This window comes from Panthera leo, chromosome A3 (assembly GCF_018350215.1).
Source record: "Panthera leo isolate Ple1 chromosome A3, P.leo_Ple1_pat1.1, whole genome shotgun sequence".
Classification (NCBI taxonomy): domain Eukaryota; kingdom Metazoa; phylum Chordata; class Mammalia; order Carnivora; family Felidae; genus Panthera; species Panthera leo.
Window position 1 is genome coordinate 23,124,311 of NC_056681.1, and position 15,690 is coordinate 23,140,000.

Here is a 15,690-nt window from a genome sequence, read left to right on the forward strand (position 1 = left end):
AGCTCCCTTTCTGCCTGTTCTCTTCCAATGTTATCCATGGTCATATCTAATTTTACACCAATATAATCTGAGTGCTTATAAGTTAATGGGTTTTTTTTTCCATTGAACATTAATTGTATCAGATATATTTCCCCATTATTGTATCATTATCATCACAGTTCATATTCATGGGTACTTTACTATGTGCTAGTTACCAAGCTAAGAGTTTTACATGCCTTACATCACTTAATCTTGACAACTACCCTAAAAGCAGGTACTTGGACTGTCTACATTACACATAGGGAAAGCGAAGCTTAAAAGATCAATTTGCCAAAGCGTGGCAGCTCATAAGGACAGAAAGTAGACTTAAGCCCTGGTCTGTGTGCATCCCAAGTTCTTGGCTGGGAACCCCTCCATCCTACTCCTCTGCACAGCTACTCAGTGGTTAGAATGTGGCAGGTAAGGATGAGGAGACCAGGTCCTGGGTCTTATAGCTTGGATGACCTTGGACAAGTCAATTCCCCTCTGCTTTGTTCTTTCAATCAATTCTTTCAACCAGACAAGCATTTGCAAACCACTGAGCTACAAGCTGAGGAGAGAGCAATGAATAAAACATGAGCCCTGCCCCTAAGGGGATGAGAACCCAACTTGCATCTCTTCAGGGCCCCAGAGGAATCTAACCCCTGTCCCACCTCTGTCACAGGGAACATGAAATGAATAAAGGATGCAAAGGAGCTTTGCAAGTACACAACTCCCTACGCTGCAAAAATAAGTATTTCTGTGGCTGTTCATGGCTGTATATTACTTTATCCACTGGATGTTCCAAAACGTTCTCAATCATCTTCCTATTGTTGGGCACTTAGTCCCAATTTGCTGCTATTATACAGGAAGCTCTGATGGGGATTCATCCAAAGGAAATTATTCAAAAGGGGGAAAAAAAAAACCCAGATGCACAAAGATGCCATGCAACCTTCAGAATGACTGAAGGGAGACAGTTCTTCATCCTAAACTCACAAGGCCTCAAACCGAATTAATGGCCCCTGTGGTCTTCCCCACCCCAACCAGCTAAGCCACCCACCACATGGTAGACGTCCTCCCTCCCCCAGCCCTCCAAGTCCACAGGGCTGATGCTTCTCAGGCAAGGCTGCAGTCCACCCCCTCCTGTGGTTCTTACAGTCAACAAAGGGACCTTCCCAAACAGTTCTGTCATGCCTCAGTGCACGCATGCCCCATGCAGACCAAAGAGCCTCCAGGCTCCTGTCAAGTGGAAACACCTTAGCTTGATGTTCAAGAGGGACTGAAGGGAGAGAGAAGTAATGTTTAGTGAGTCCCTGGGATGTGCAAGCTAGGTCCTTTATATAACAGCAACCACACGTGGGCTCTACACGATAGGTGTGTTTATCCATATTTTACAGATGAGGAAACTGAGGCTCAGGCCAGCTAAGTGATGTGCCCGAGGGTACGTGGCTGGTACACAGTGGAGCTGTGACGAGAGCTCAGGTCTGGTGGATTCCAGAGCCTTGGCGAACACCCAAACCCGAGCTGACTTTGTCACCTCCCAGTGCCCCCAGCCCCCTGTGCCAGCTGCCCCATGCATAGCAGACTACCCACTCTTCATCAAAGGCGTCCCTACTTCCTTCCCCTCTGACCTGAGGGTGCCCTTCCCTCACAGCTACTGAAATTCCACTTGACCTTTCATGCCCAGCACAAAAGCTCCTGATCACCAAAATAGGAATCCATGCTCAGCATATGGAACACACTGCCCTTTACCTTCCCTGTGTCCCGTCTGTGCCTCTCTGGCTAGACTGTGAGCTCCTCAGAGGCGACACGGGGCCTGCAGGAGGTACTCAGAGAATATTCTTCAAATTGAACAAAACTGAATATGACCTCTGAGAAGAAACTGCAGGCTGATGACATGCCATGAGGAACACGGCTCTGGTCCACACCACCTGGATTTAGATCAGGGATCCCCTATGAGCTAGCCATGGGACCCTGAGCAACTGTCTTTCCCCCGCCTGCAAGCCTCAGCTCCCTCAATCTGTGAAATGAGAAGAATCCTACCTCACAGGGGTTTGTGAAGATTATTTGAGTTGTACACGTAAGCCCTTAAAACAATGCCCGCATGTAATAGGTGCTCAATAAATGCCGGCTGTTACTATTCTTATCCACAAGCCTCCTACCCACAAAGGAAGCAGTGCCAGCCTTCTCCCACCTTACTCATCTACCCAGATGCACGTCCTCTCCCTATAGGGCCTCTTCGTCACAGTCCCAGCTGATCCCCCTGCATTCTCATCCTGTGTTTTCAGGTCTTTAGGGTCCTATCGAATGAGGTGGGGGTGGGGGTGGGGGTGGATGAGTGTGGGGGCTAACTAGACTTCCCTGACAGCCAGTGAACAGCCCCACTTCTAGGGGATCCTGGCCAGGAAGCAAAAGGCCAAGGTGAGCCCTCTCTCAGGGCTCCTAGCTAGTGCCTCTCTGCCTCTACCTCTACCCCTCTGGAGCACTTGGGCCACAGAACCACCTTTGCCTCACCCAACACAGACCTCTCTACCTGGACTGGCCCTGGCAAATCAGTCGTCTGGCTCTGCTAGACACCAACCTGGTACTCCCAGACACTGCCCCAGGTATAATGTCATGGTAAGAGAGAGGGGCTCTGGACACACACAGTCCCACACTTTCCAGCTGTGTAGCCTCAGGCAGGTGACACAACCTCTCTGAGCCTCAGTTTCTCATTTGTAAAAAGTGGATAATACCTGACAGGATTGCTGTGAGATATGCAAAGCACTGGCACACAGTAGGTGCTCAATAAATCCCATCACCCTGGGGTGCCTGGGTGGCTCAGTCAGTTAAGTGTCCGACTTCAGCTCAGGTCACGATCTCATGGTTCGTGGGTTTCGAGCTCCGCATCGGGCTCTGTGCTGACAGTGCAGAGCCTGCTTGAGATTCTCTCTTCCTCTCTCTCTCTCTCACACACACACAAAATAAATAAATAAATTTTAAAAATAAAAATAAAAATAAAAATAAATGCCGTCACCCCGATTGTATAATCACTGTTACTACTACAGATAGAGATTATTATCACCTTTTAATAAATGGGGACACAGAAGCCCAGAGAGGCCCACAGAGAAATCCATGTTGGAGCTAACACAGAGGTATTTCCCACCTCAGCCAGTCCAGTCAGGAGACCCATCTACTGCCTCTGGAGGCTCAGGCCCAGAACATCCCTGGGCATCCAACATCCTCTTGTCTCCATTTATAACCAGGAAGGTCAAGGGCTACCAGCTGCCCGTTGCCTCAGCCCTGACCCATTATCTGTGAGGCAGCCTGACCTTTCCTCTTCACCTTCTGGGGACACTGGCTGGGAGGCCAATGCAAGACCCCTCCTAAGGGGTAGCCTCAGGCTCCAGGTTATAATGTCCAGCCCCTGCCAGAGCCCTGTGTATGGAACAGCCATGGCAAAAGGAAAGCAGATTGGGCTGCAAGAACCTCAAACCAAGAGCTAGAAGACCTGGATACATTAGTGCTATCCCTCCCACTCACCTGCTACATGACCTTGGACAAGTCATTCTTCGTCTCTAGGCCTCATTCAAGCTTTCAGTATTTACTAAGTGAGGACTACATGGACAAGCATCATTCTCATGCAGGTTCTATGAAAGCTCCATGAAGCTCACAGAGCTGAGCCCAGGGAACTGCTGTGTGGCCCAGGAAGGGTTTTAATAGGAACAACACCCCCTGCACTGATTTCCAGGACCGCCTTGAGGTGCCCCCCAAGGGACCACGTTCTGTACACCACAAAGGCTGTACATTGGGTTGCCGGGCAGGCATGACCTCAGGCTGGCCAGCAGAAGCCAGCTTCATCGCTGCACGGAGCTGGCAGCGCCTCCCTGGGCCACGGTGGCTCAGAGAGGAGGCTGGCACAGGCTGCCTCTGCCGCAGGCTCCATCTGGAGGAATGGGTGGGCAGGCGGGCACATAGCCGCCTCTATTCTCCTCACCCTTGCCCAGGTCAGGCAGCACTGTCTTCCAGGAGCTTCTGGGGGCATGGTTCCTGTCCCCAACTCTCAACCTGGCCCCTGATTCTGGAAAACTCCTAATGCTGGGAGGTGGGGGAGAATTGGAGCCGCCAGACCCCACACAGCCCCAGAGAGGCCCTAAATCCAGCCCTCTTACACTCCCACCTTTGCAGTGGAGATGATATGCAGATCCAGAAGTGAAGGCGGGAACACGTGGTAGTGCCTCTCCCCCACCAATGCCATCTCAGAGCTGGGGGGAGGGAGCAAGGACCAAGGCCCGCAGCTGACAAGGAGACCAGTATCTTCAGAACTCCTTCCTAGTCCTTGTCCAGCCCCTCAAGGTCCCCAAGGACCATCCTGGGGCCATAGCTCTGCCAAGCAGTGGCCTCAGCACCTGGTAAGTACCCTGGCGGCTGTAGTCACTCATCCTCCTCCCCCCACCCCCACCTCATACCTGTCCCCAAGACCCTGGTTTCTTAGGCCCTTGGACATTCCTAAGCACAAAGGTGCAAGACACAACTGGGACCCACAAGTCCTCTCCCTCTAATTGGTGGGGGCAGACTCTGGCCAGAACAATACCAAGCCAGAACCACAGAGGTCCAGGACTAAGATCCATCTGCCCAGTTTTGGGAGACTTGGAGGGGAGATGGGGTGGGAAGTGAGCCCAGAGTGGAGAAAGGTCTATAACCAGAAGGTGAGGAAGAGGGCAGCAGCTGCCCAGTACCTCAGCCTCCAACCAAGAGACTGGCCTGCAGCATCTGAGGCTGGGACGCAGAGACCCAGTAGCCCCGGGGCCTCCACAGAAGCGGCAAGAATGGTCTCCGAGAACAGAGTGGCCCAGCTAGGGAGCCTAGCACCCACCAGCCCTGCATCCCAACAGTAACCACCAACCCACAGCCTGCCCACCTCTCTCTCCAGGCCTTCGGGAGGCTGCAGACCCGGAGGTAAGGAGAAACAGCAAGAACCTCCCCCACACTGGCCAGGGGGCCAACAGCCTGCAAACTCAGTTCCTCCCGGTCTCGCCCCCAGTCCTCCCTAGGGCTGCAGGCTGGGCCTACATGCACTGAGTCCCCAGCCTGCCGTGCCACCTGATCCCCCCTCATGCCTACCTGAGCCCAGGGGTCCCCATCTCGAGCAGGCTGGGCGGGGGGCGCCCCGTCGGCTCCTGCGGGGCCGGCAGGCCGCGGGGCGGGGCGGGCGCGCGGGGCCACGGCGGGCTCTGCGGAGCAGCCTGTTCCGCGACACCCCCGCCCGCTGATGGATGCCGACTGCAGCAGCGGCGGCGGCGGCGGCGGCTCGGCGTGCGCCGGGGGCTGGGCACTGTGCCCACAGCCCCGGGCCTGGCGCCCGACGCGCGGCCAGCCCCCGCCCCCGCCCGGCCTCCGCGCCCAGTCCAGGGGCGGCCGCCGCGCGCGCCTGCCTGCTCCCTCCGGCGGCCCTGCCCCTGCCTCCGCCTCCTCTCTGCCAGCCTCCTTCTCCTTCTCCCTTCTGTCTCTCTCTCAGGCTCCCAGGCCACCTCCTCTCTGGCGCTGCCACCGGCAGTTCCCAGACCACTGCGGGACCGCGGTGGAGCCACGGAGCCAACTCTTGCGTCCCCGCCCCCCCCCTCCCCCCACCAGCCTGGGCCCTCCTCTCTGGGCCAACCCCTCTTGGGAGCCTAGCAGGGACAGAGGGAGGGGGAGGGGAGAAGGAGGGAGGATCCCTGACTCAGAAGGGGTGACTCAGCCTCAGTGGGCCTCCCAGCCCACCAAGCAGAGCCGGATACCCTCACCTCCCCAGCAGCACAACCTCCGTGGGACACAGGGCTCCTCCCCCATCCGGGAGGAGGTATGTGCAGTCTCCTGGGATCCTGTGTGTCTCTGAGTGTGTGTATGTGTGCATTTGTCCATATGTGGTTTGGTGGCAGTGACCCTAAGTATAACTGGGGGCTGGGCCCGTGTAAAAATGTGGGGTTTTTTTTCTGGATTTGTGTGAGGCTCCAGGAAAGTGGTGAGGGTGGCCAAGGGGTCTGTGGCACTGAGATAACTCAAAACCAAGTGAAACCCTGTTCCTCCTCTCCAGCAGCACTAACTCAAAAAGCTGGTCCCAACTACCACACCGCCCAACTCCTTTGGTCCATAGGCCAGGACCTCAAATGGCAGAGGGAGGTCACTCTGCCACTGTCTTGACCAGTAGTTTTGGGCAAGTTGTTCTCCCACTCTGGGCCCCAGTTTGCAAACAATCAAAGAAAGTTGGAAGTACTCATCTCTAGGGTCCCATCTCATGGGGGAAGCCCCAGGGAAGATGGTGGGTGATTCCCAACATGATCTCCAAAGACTTCTGCCCATGGTCCACATTTGCAGCCCACATGACCCCTACTCCCTAACCGCCCCCCAGGCATACATATCTATTTTTCCTTCTTCAAATAATTCCTGAGTGCCTAGTGTGTGCCAGCCAGTATTCTAGTCACCCCAGACTCCATCACACTGGAAACTACAGAGGCCCAAAGCTGGGAGACAGCCCAGACATGCAGCCAAGCCATCTGTCCCCCTAAGCTGCAGTTCCCTCAGTGTCAGCTTCACCAGTGGATTGTGTCCTCCAGTGTCAACTCACCAGCATCAGCCTCTACTTGCACACTCAGGGACAAGCAACTTCCTCCTTCCACTTCTCCCACCAGAAGTGGCTGCTCCATCATGGTGACCTTCCACCCTAGGTCCTAATCACCCCTAGGGCCTCCACAGAATGAAGCCATGCCTTCTGCCCAGCACCTTTCAGAGAACTCAAGATAGCAATTGTGTCCCTTTTTTTCTACCCCCACACCAAGTCTTTTCTTCTCCAACTTAAACATGACAAACTCCTGGGGCACCTAGGTGGCTCAGTCGGTTAAGTGTCCGACTTCAGCTCAGGTCATGATCTCAGAGTTCATGAGTTCGAGCCCCACATCAGGCTCTGTGCTGACAGCTCAGAGCCTGGAGCCTGCTTCAGATTCTCTGTCTCCCTCTCACTCTGCCCCCTCCCCCGCTCACACTCAGTCTCTGTCTCTCAAAAATAAATGTTAAAAAAAAAACACCAAAAACAAACTTTAAACATGACAAACTCCTTCACTAGATATTCCCAAGACACAGCTTCCTGTCCCTTCGCTCTCCCTGCTGCCCACTAGGCTTAGGAGTGGGCAGAGAGCAGACAGAAGGAAGCCAGTTCCTCCCAGTCCTAGAGAACGTGCCCCTGCTCTAGACAGGCGCCGGGAAGATGGACAAATCAGGCCAGGGCCAATTCACAGAAGGACCGGAGCCCCACTGAGCAGACTTCCTTTCAGATGTCCTCTTTTGCCTTTGGACTTTTCATTCCCCCAGCTTCCCAAATTCCTCCCAGGAACTCCCCTGGGCTTCAGGGGCATGGCCTTGGGCAAGTTACTTTGCCACTGGGGATGCTTTGTTTCAGTTCAGTTCACTATGCATTTATTCAAATGAATGAGTGAGAGGATCAGTAAAACTTAGGAATTACACCAGATGAACTTACTGTTTTTTAGGCACATCTGCTAAAGATCCTTGGCTCCTGCAGGCTAGTACTTTCGTTCTGGATTGACTCTGAGCCTCTTCTGTTCACTGACCTTCCCAACCCTGGGCCCCTGTGGGCAGGACAGAGCACAGAGCCTCCTAGTTCACTCTCCTTCTCGGGACCCCCCTCCTCCCCTCCCTTCCTCCCCACCCCCTCCCCCCTGGGTCAGAGCCACTTTCCCACCCTCCTCAGCTAGATGGGAGCTTCTCACTTTCCCAGAAGAATCCAAGCTACATTCCAAAGGCCAAGACAGGCCATTCCCAGACATCATTCTGGATTTATACCCAAAAGGCCCAATTCCTTCCAGGTCAGTGGGACCACACAGAAAGGTGCGCATCTTCATTATTATCATTATTTCTACTTCTATTATTATTGTTGACCGACATTTCTATTAGGACATTCCAGTTTGCAAAGTACTTTTGTGTGCAATCTTCACAACATCTTGTGAGATAATATCATCCCCATTTTATAAATAGGCAGGCTGAGGTCCAGAGTGGTGAGCGACCTGTCCAAGGTTATAGTTGCTCAGTCATACTAGCTCTCTAGACCACTTTTCACTTTACCCATAATAGCATTTTCCAGAGAAATCTGGCTGGGGGGTGGGCTGGGGGCATTCTGAAGAACACATGGCCCTTTACAGGCATCAGTTGAAATTAATACTTCAGTTACTTTGCTGCCTTCATTCCCTAGGCAGGGAAACTGAGGCACAGGAACAGGACCCAACATGACTACATCTCATGAAAGCACCCATAGAGAAATGCTAGGAGCCTAAGTGGATAAAGAGGAATCCACTCAGTGAAGAGGGTCTTTTCAGTTCCCATAGCTCTGAATTCTGCTTCCAGCCCTGATTCTACCACTATCTACCACTTGGGGAGATTATTTGACCTCTCTGAGCTTGTTTTCTCATCTGTAAAATGGGAGGAATTATTCCTGTCCTATCTCTGTTACTGGGTTGCTGTGATGGGAGATCAGCAAATGCTGGCAGAAGAGAAAGAAGGACCACTCAACCCCTCTCTGGTCTGCCTAGAAGGCAGAAGAAATTCTTTTCTCTTAAATTTTAACTCAGGGGAACTTGATGTAAAAGTGCCAGGATACAGGAAATCCAGGAGAAGGATAGAAGTGACTGGCTCCATTGGCTGAGAAGGCAAAGCACACGGGTCAGCCACAGCCCCCCAAGGCCACTGGTGGGGCAGAGAAGAAACAAAACCCTTCAAGCAGGGCCCCTCCCACTCCCCCTTTTATCTTCAGTGGCCTCTGCCAAGGTCACCCCAGGCAGTCCATGGTCTTGTGATTCCCAGCCACCGGGGGGCCCCTTAGTTCCTGGGTGGGCAGGGTGGGTGGTGAGGACTCCTCGCCCAAGGATTTAATCTTTCACTCAGCAAGCAGTGCTGTTCATAATGAGCTGGGCCTTGGGCTCAGGGCAGGCTAGAGGAATTGGGTAGGCTCTGTCCTTGGCTTTACAGTCAGTCCAGTGGCAGAGAATGGCACATAAGCCCGTACATCAGAGGGTACTGTAAGATGAATCACGACCATTTTCTGAGCACTTACTCTGTCCCTGACACCAGACATACATTCATTTATTTAATGCTCCCAATAATTCTCCAACATCAAAACTATTAACTCCTTTCACAGCTAAAGTGAGGCCCAAAGGGGTTAATGACTTTCCAAAGCTCACCCAGCTAATAAATGGCAGAGCCACGTCTGTCTGATGCCAAACCCTGAGTGTCACTCCTTATGCCCTTTCCCCGCCTCTACAACTGTGTTGGCCACTATGGTAGCCACTAGCCACATGTGGCTCTTGAGTACTTGAAATGTGACTGATACCAGATTGAGATGTGTTGTAAAGTACATACTGGACATCGAAAATTTAATTTAAAAAGAGTGTAATATATCTCATAATTTCTGTATTGAAGTGATGATATCTTAGATGTATTGAGTTAATGAAATATATTATTTGAATATTTCATTGGTTTCTTTTTGCTTTTTTTTTTCCATGTGGCCAGTAGGAAATTGTAAATCCCATGTGGCTCACATTACATTTCCTTTAGTCAGCAAGGGTATAGATAATCTGAAGTCCTAACCCAGCCTGTGGGGCTCAGAAAAGGCTTCCTGGAGAAGGGGATGCCTAAACTGAGAGAGGTTAAGGGCAAGGTCCTGGCTAGGAGGGTATTCCAGGGCAAGAATGCTGCAGGGCATCTGGCTTTGGTCCCAGAGAGCTGGAGGGCCTGGGTAGGCTGAGCTGCAGCCCCAGGCAGTTGAGAGCTAGGCTGGTCTTGGTCTCAGGAGGAAGCTACCAGAGCCAAACTTCCCAGAGCAGCGTGACCCACAGGCCTGGGACAATCTCCCTGAGAAGGCTGTTCTCACTGGTCCTTAGAACTCTCTGGAAGGCACTGAGGGGTGGCTGCATCTGGGTGTAGAGAACAGGCAGCGTGGACAGGCAGCAGCACTCACCTGGCAGGGACTTCTCCCTCCCAGATGCCCCTTCAGTCTCCTCCAGGAAGTCTCCAGAAGCACTGCAGTCCCTAGGGATCCCCTCCCCTGGAACCTCCCAGCCCAGACCGTGGGAGCCTCACACTCCCACAATTAGGACATACTCTAGCGTGGAACGATGACCAAGCTGCTTCGGGGGGGGGGGGGGGGGGTCACACAGTACAAAGCATTTTTCTATACCTAGTGTGGTGTTGCTGAAGAGTGTCAGGGCAATAGCTACCTTTGGGGAGGGGGCCGGAGGCAGGGATGGGGGAGGTTCATTAATTTGTACAGGAGCTGTGTGGCCCTGAGCAAGGCCTTAATCTCCCTGAGCCTTAGTTCCCACCTCTGTAGAATGGAGATAATACTGGTACCACCTCTTAGAGCTCCTAGGAAGACATGAGAGAATACCCACAAAGGGCTGAGCGTGCCCTGCGGTACCCTCAGCCTCTCCAAAGCCTCCAAAGGTTGCCTCCCCTCCAGGAAGTTCACCCTGCCTGCTTCCTCCACCTGTGCTCTACCCAGCCTGCTCCTCCTCTGGTCTGCTAGACCCCACATCTCTTGTCTCCACTTCTGAATTCAGAGCTCAGTTGCCATGAGGCTTTCTGGCTTCTCCAACAAGACTGCAGTTTGGCAAAGGTGGGAGTCTTACCTCTCCCTTTCCCCCTTTGCCTTCTCCTCCTTTTTCCCCTCCTCTCCCTCTTCTGAACCCACAGCCAGGCCTCTGCACAGGTCTGGGCATCCTAGGGGCCCTCATAGCCCACTCAAGTGGCTTGGACATTTGGCTGCCACCATTGGCCCAAAACAATGCAGGTCTGGACAAATGTGCACATGCTAGTCTCCACCGAGCAAATCTCTAGGAGCTGTCCTGCTCTGCTTCCTCAATGGAGGAAACTTCGGTGGTCCCCCATTCTCTGATAAAGCAAGTCAAACACCTCAGTCTGACTCTCCAGACTGTTCACAGCCTGATCTCACCTGGCTCTTCAGCCTCATCCTCGGGAGCTGTCAAAATGAATGGTCCCAGGTTCCCAGGGCATGGCAGCCAGCCCTGCCTCTCTGCTTCTGCACACGTTCTTTCCTCCACCGAGGAGACCCTTCCTCCTTTTCCCATGGTCATTCATCCAGGCATCCTCCAGGAAGTCCTTCCTGGTTGCCTCCTCTTGGCAACAACCCCTTCCAACTGGAAGGAACTTCTGGGCTGCTCCCTCCCACACTCTGCCTCCAGCCCTGGGTCTCATAAAGTGAAGGGTCTTAATGCCTGTCTGCAGGGGTCCCTGCAACTGCCATTGAACCTGGTGGCAGGGTCACTTTCAACCTTCATCCCATGAGGGCCCAGCTCTTAATATGTGTATGCTGTGTGTCCTTTGGGCCATCCTCACTCCCAGAGCCAGAGGCTAGGAGTAAGAATTTACCAGGATGCCAGGACAGACACTCTTGAAGCTGAGTTCTGCTGACCCCAATGCCACCTCAGCTCCATTAGTGGAGCCCCAGACTCCAACCACCTCTGGGAAATCAGCCTTTGACCAGGAGTCTGAAAGCCACACTCCAGGGGCCTAAACATGAAAGATCTGGCTATGGTCCCACTGGATATAGATATCTGTCCACCCAGCCTCCCATCAGGTGCCTGAGGTGTCAGCTGAGGTTTGCATCATCAGAGCATCACAGATTCCTCACAGTCAGAAGAGACCTTGGAGAGTATCGTACAGAGGCTGGGAACAGAGAGAGGCAAAGGGAGGAAAGTGAAAATGTGTCTGCGGTCCCATGTGCCAGAAGATGCTGCAGTGACACCATCAATCAACATCATCATCATGGAGAGCAGCTGAGTCCCCACTACTTACTGGCACTGTGCCTAGCAATTTGGGTACATTTTCAGTTTTTAATCTCTTACTGCCCTGTAAGGCAGAGGTTATATATGCTCCTTGATTTTACAGGGGGAGGAAACTGAAGCTCAGAGCAATGAAGTCACTGAACCAAGGTCACACTGCTAGTGCGTAGGGGGCGGGGGGCAGGATTCAATCCCAGGCATGCCTGACTCCAAAGCCTGTGTTTTCCATCACTAATCCTGCATACATTTGGTTTATCACAAATTCACTGTGGAGATGCTGGCCATATTTTAGTTCTTGTCTAGACTATAGTTACACAAGTATGTGTAAACTTACAATCGGTGTACTTTTCTGCATTTATATTATAACTTCAATAAAGTTTTACTCTTAAAAAAGGTTTTTGTCCTGGGGCGCCTGGGCAGGGGGTCCGACTTCGGCTCAGGTCATGATCTCACGGTCCATGGGTTTGAGCCCCACATTGGGCTTTGTGCTGACAGCTCAGAGCCTGGAGCCCTGCTTCAGATTCTGTATCTTCCTCTCTCTCTGCCTCTTCCCTGCTTGCGCTCTGTCTCTCTGTCTCACTCTCTCTCAAAAATAGATAAACATTTTAAAAAATTAAAATAAAATAAAATAAAATAAAAAATAAAAATAAAAAAAGGTTTTTGTCCGGGCACCTGGGTGGCTCAGTCGGTTAAGTGTTGGACTCATGGTTTCAGCTTGCTTAGGTCATGATCTCACAGTTAATGAGTTTGAGCCCCACGTCAGGCCCTGACAGTGCAGAGCCTACCTGGGGTTCTCTCCCTCTCTTTCTGCCCCTCCCTTGCTTGTGCTCTCCCTCTCAAAATAAATAAATAAACTAAAAAAAAAAAAGGTTTTTGTCACAGAGATGAATATATGCTAGAGATTTTCAGGATGTAGAATACTCTTAGTACTAGATTCTGAAGCTAGAAAGATTCTCTCTCTCTCTCTCTCTCTCTCTCTCTCTCTCTCTCTCTTCTTAATTTTCAACCATCTTTTGATTTCAACTGGGACTCTTCTGAAGATCTCTAAACCACCACACCAGGCCAAGCAGAATTTCACCTGCCACCCATTGCTCAGACCACAATGGACATTTTCTTGTGCTCATATTCCTGGCCCAGGTGCCACCCAGCCACCATTGTACTTCGAGAAGCTGGTTGGCACTGCTCTGTAGTCTTTGCCATCTTCTCCTCATCCACCCATATGCAGGGATCAGACAACTACACCAGTCACACTGCATCACTGGTTAATCCCCAGCTTCATAAGGCAGCCAGGCAATGATGTTTGGATGTTCCCATCTCCTTGTACCAGTCCAGGCTAGGCAGAGAAGCCTTCTGTGTGTATAAACACAGCCTTCTGCTTAGGTGGCTCCTGCCGGACTCCCCTCGCCAACTCGGCCCTCTGTGGCTTTTATCTTCCTGCCCAAAATAACCATTGGCTTCAATGGTTCTCTGGGCATGAATCAGATTCTCGTGAGAGCCTATGAGCAGCTGGAGGACAGGAAGGGCACGTTATCCATCTCTGTTTCCCCAGTGCACCAGGACAAAGGTTTGTGGGATTTAGTGAGCTCCTCTCTGTGCCTAGAGGTATCTGAGCTAGGCAATGAGAGCTCACTAGCAAACAGTCATGCTCTCGGAAAACTCATGGTTTCAAAAGAGACAGAAAACACCTACACCAGCCAAATGCGATAGAAGGCAAACAGTACTAAGGGCTGTAGGAAAAGGATGAAGTGTTTGGAGTTAAGAGGAGAAAGAGATTGGGGGATGGGCAGTGTCAAAGGTTTTGAGGCAGGGGCACCTGAGTGGCTCAGTTGGTTAAATGTCCAACTCTTTTTTTTTTTAAGATTTTTTTTTTAAGCATTTATTCATTTTTTGAGAGGCAGAGAGAGACAGTATGAGTGGGGAAAGGACAGAGAGAGAGGGAGACACAGAATCCGAAGCAGGCTCCAGGCTCTGAGCTGTCAGCACAGAGCCTGACGTGGGGCTAGAACTCATGAACAGTGAGATCATGACCTGAGCCGAAGTCGGACGTTTAACCAACTCAGCCACCCAGAAGCCCCTTAAGTGTCCACCTCTTGATTTCAGCTCAGGTCAGGTCATGATCTCAAGGTTTATAAGTCTGAGTCCCATGTTGGGATCTGCGCTAATAGTGCGGAGCCTGCTTGGGATTCTCTCTCTCCTCTCTCTCTCTCTCTCTGCCCCTCCCATGCTCGTTCTCTCTCTGTGTCTCTGTCTCTCTCTCTCTCTCTCTCAAAAATACATAAATAAATAAACATTTTTTAAAAAAGGTTTCAAGGCAAAGGTAGCATTTGGGCTGAGCATTAAAAGCAGGGCATAGGGCAGTCTAAACAGAGAAGATAGCATAAAACAAGGCATGGGGCTGGGGAGTACAGGATAGACCCAAGAAACGGGCCTCGAATGGCCCTGAGCTGGGGATGTTGAAGGCTGAGGCTGGGGCTGGAAAGGCATGTGGTACCAGTGAAAGCCTTGAATGACATACTAAGTGGGTTCCTGAACTGTCCAGCAACTAGCTACATGTGACTATTTAAATTTAAATTAATTAAAATGGAAAAAATATAAAATTCATAGCCACATGTGGTTAGTGGTTACCATATTGGACAATGCAGATGTAGACCATTTCCACCCCTGTAGATAGTTCTACTGGATGGTGATGGTACACATGGCAGAGAAGAATCCAGAAGACTTTGAGTGGAGGCATGACATGATCAGAGCTGGGCTTTAGGGAGATAAATTTGTCCTAGGTGAGGAGTAGGTGACTGGAGAGTAGGAGAGGCCTGGGTCTGGTGGTGGGCTAAGGGGCAAGATCAATGACCACTTCCCTTCCCTCTATGCACCTCTTCCTCTCAGTAGTCAGGAAAGCAGAGAGCAGTGGTCCTCAAAGCATGGTCTCTGGAATAGCATCATCATCTGAGAATTCCTTAGTGTGCAAATCCTCAGGCCCCACCCCTGAGTCAGAAACTTGGGGGTCTCAGAGCAGCAACCTGCATTTTGACCATCCCTTTATGGTTCTGATGTACACTCAGGTGTCAGATCTGCCAGAAAAGAGGCTAGGGGCCCATGCTGGTTCCAAAGTGACTCTACACTCTGGAGTCAGAAGATGTGACTCCATGTCCTATCTTGGACATTTACTAGCTGTGCTTAATCTCTCTGGCCTCAGTTTACTTATAGTAACCCTATGCGGTTTTTACAAAGATCAAAGAAATTAATACATGCACATTTCTTAGAAGCGTGATTGGCACATAGTAAGTGGTCAATGAATGTTAATTATCATTTTTAATCCTCATGTGCCACTTCATCTAAACTCCTATAGCACAAAGTTGAATTCTTCCCATATACAATGGAACAGCATCTGTTTCCTACCATGAGCTATGACCTCCTGCCTGTCTGTCATATAATATTACTAGGTCCACTCCCCCATAGCACCAGTTACTTTTCTCCAGGCCAAAAGTGTCAATTCCTCTCTCAGAAGGCAAAAGCCCTGCCTGTGTCAAGGCATAAGAGGAAGATTTAACGTCTTGAGCCAAGATGCCGTAGAAGGGAGCAAGTCAGAAGATGCCCCGTGAGTCTTCCCCTCCTCCAAGACTACCTGGAGTAGGAATGTCTGGAGGTGAGCGCCCAGCTGCCCACTGCCACTGAAAGCTTCAAGCCTGTTCAGTTGATCCAGTGCAGTGCAGCCAAAAGGGCATGGGAAACAGTACCTGGGGTTCTGCCTACTGCAGGTAGCTGAATCCTAACTCAGGGAACCAGCCAGGTGTAGATGATGTCAACAAACCTGGATTCTGATCTTGGCAGTGAATCTCAGGCAGCCATTTTCCTCTCTAGATTCAATTTC

General features: G+C 51.4%; 1 protein-coding gene across 14 annotated transcripts in view; it reads right to left on the reverse strand.

The window, feature by feature from the left end:
- Window positions 1-15,690, reverse strand: part of EPB41L1 (erythrocyte membrane protein band 4.1 like 1) — a 164,724-nt gene that overhangs the window by 64,447 nt on the left and 84,587 nt on the right. For 9 of the 14 annotated variants that reach the window (XM_042931066.1, XM_042931067.1, XM_042931070.1 and 6 more), the window contains one exon: window positions 7,490-7,598. The exons of 4 other annotated variants lie outside the window; for them this stretch is intronic. In XM_042931066.1, the coding sequence (XP_042787000.1) occupies window positions 7,490-7,505 (16 nt within the window). In that variant the 5' untranslated portion in view covers window positions 7,506-7,598. Of the gene's footprint in view, window positions 1-5,100; window positions 5,185-7,489; window positions 7,599-15,690 lie in introns of those variants that run through there. One more of the 14 variants, XM_042931076.1, reaches the window with a different exon arrangement.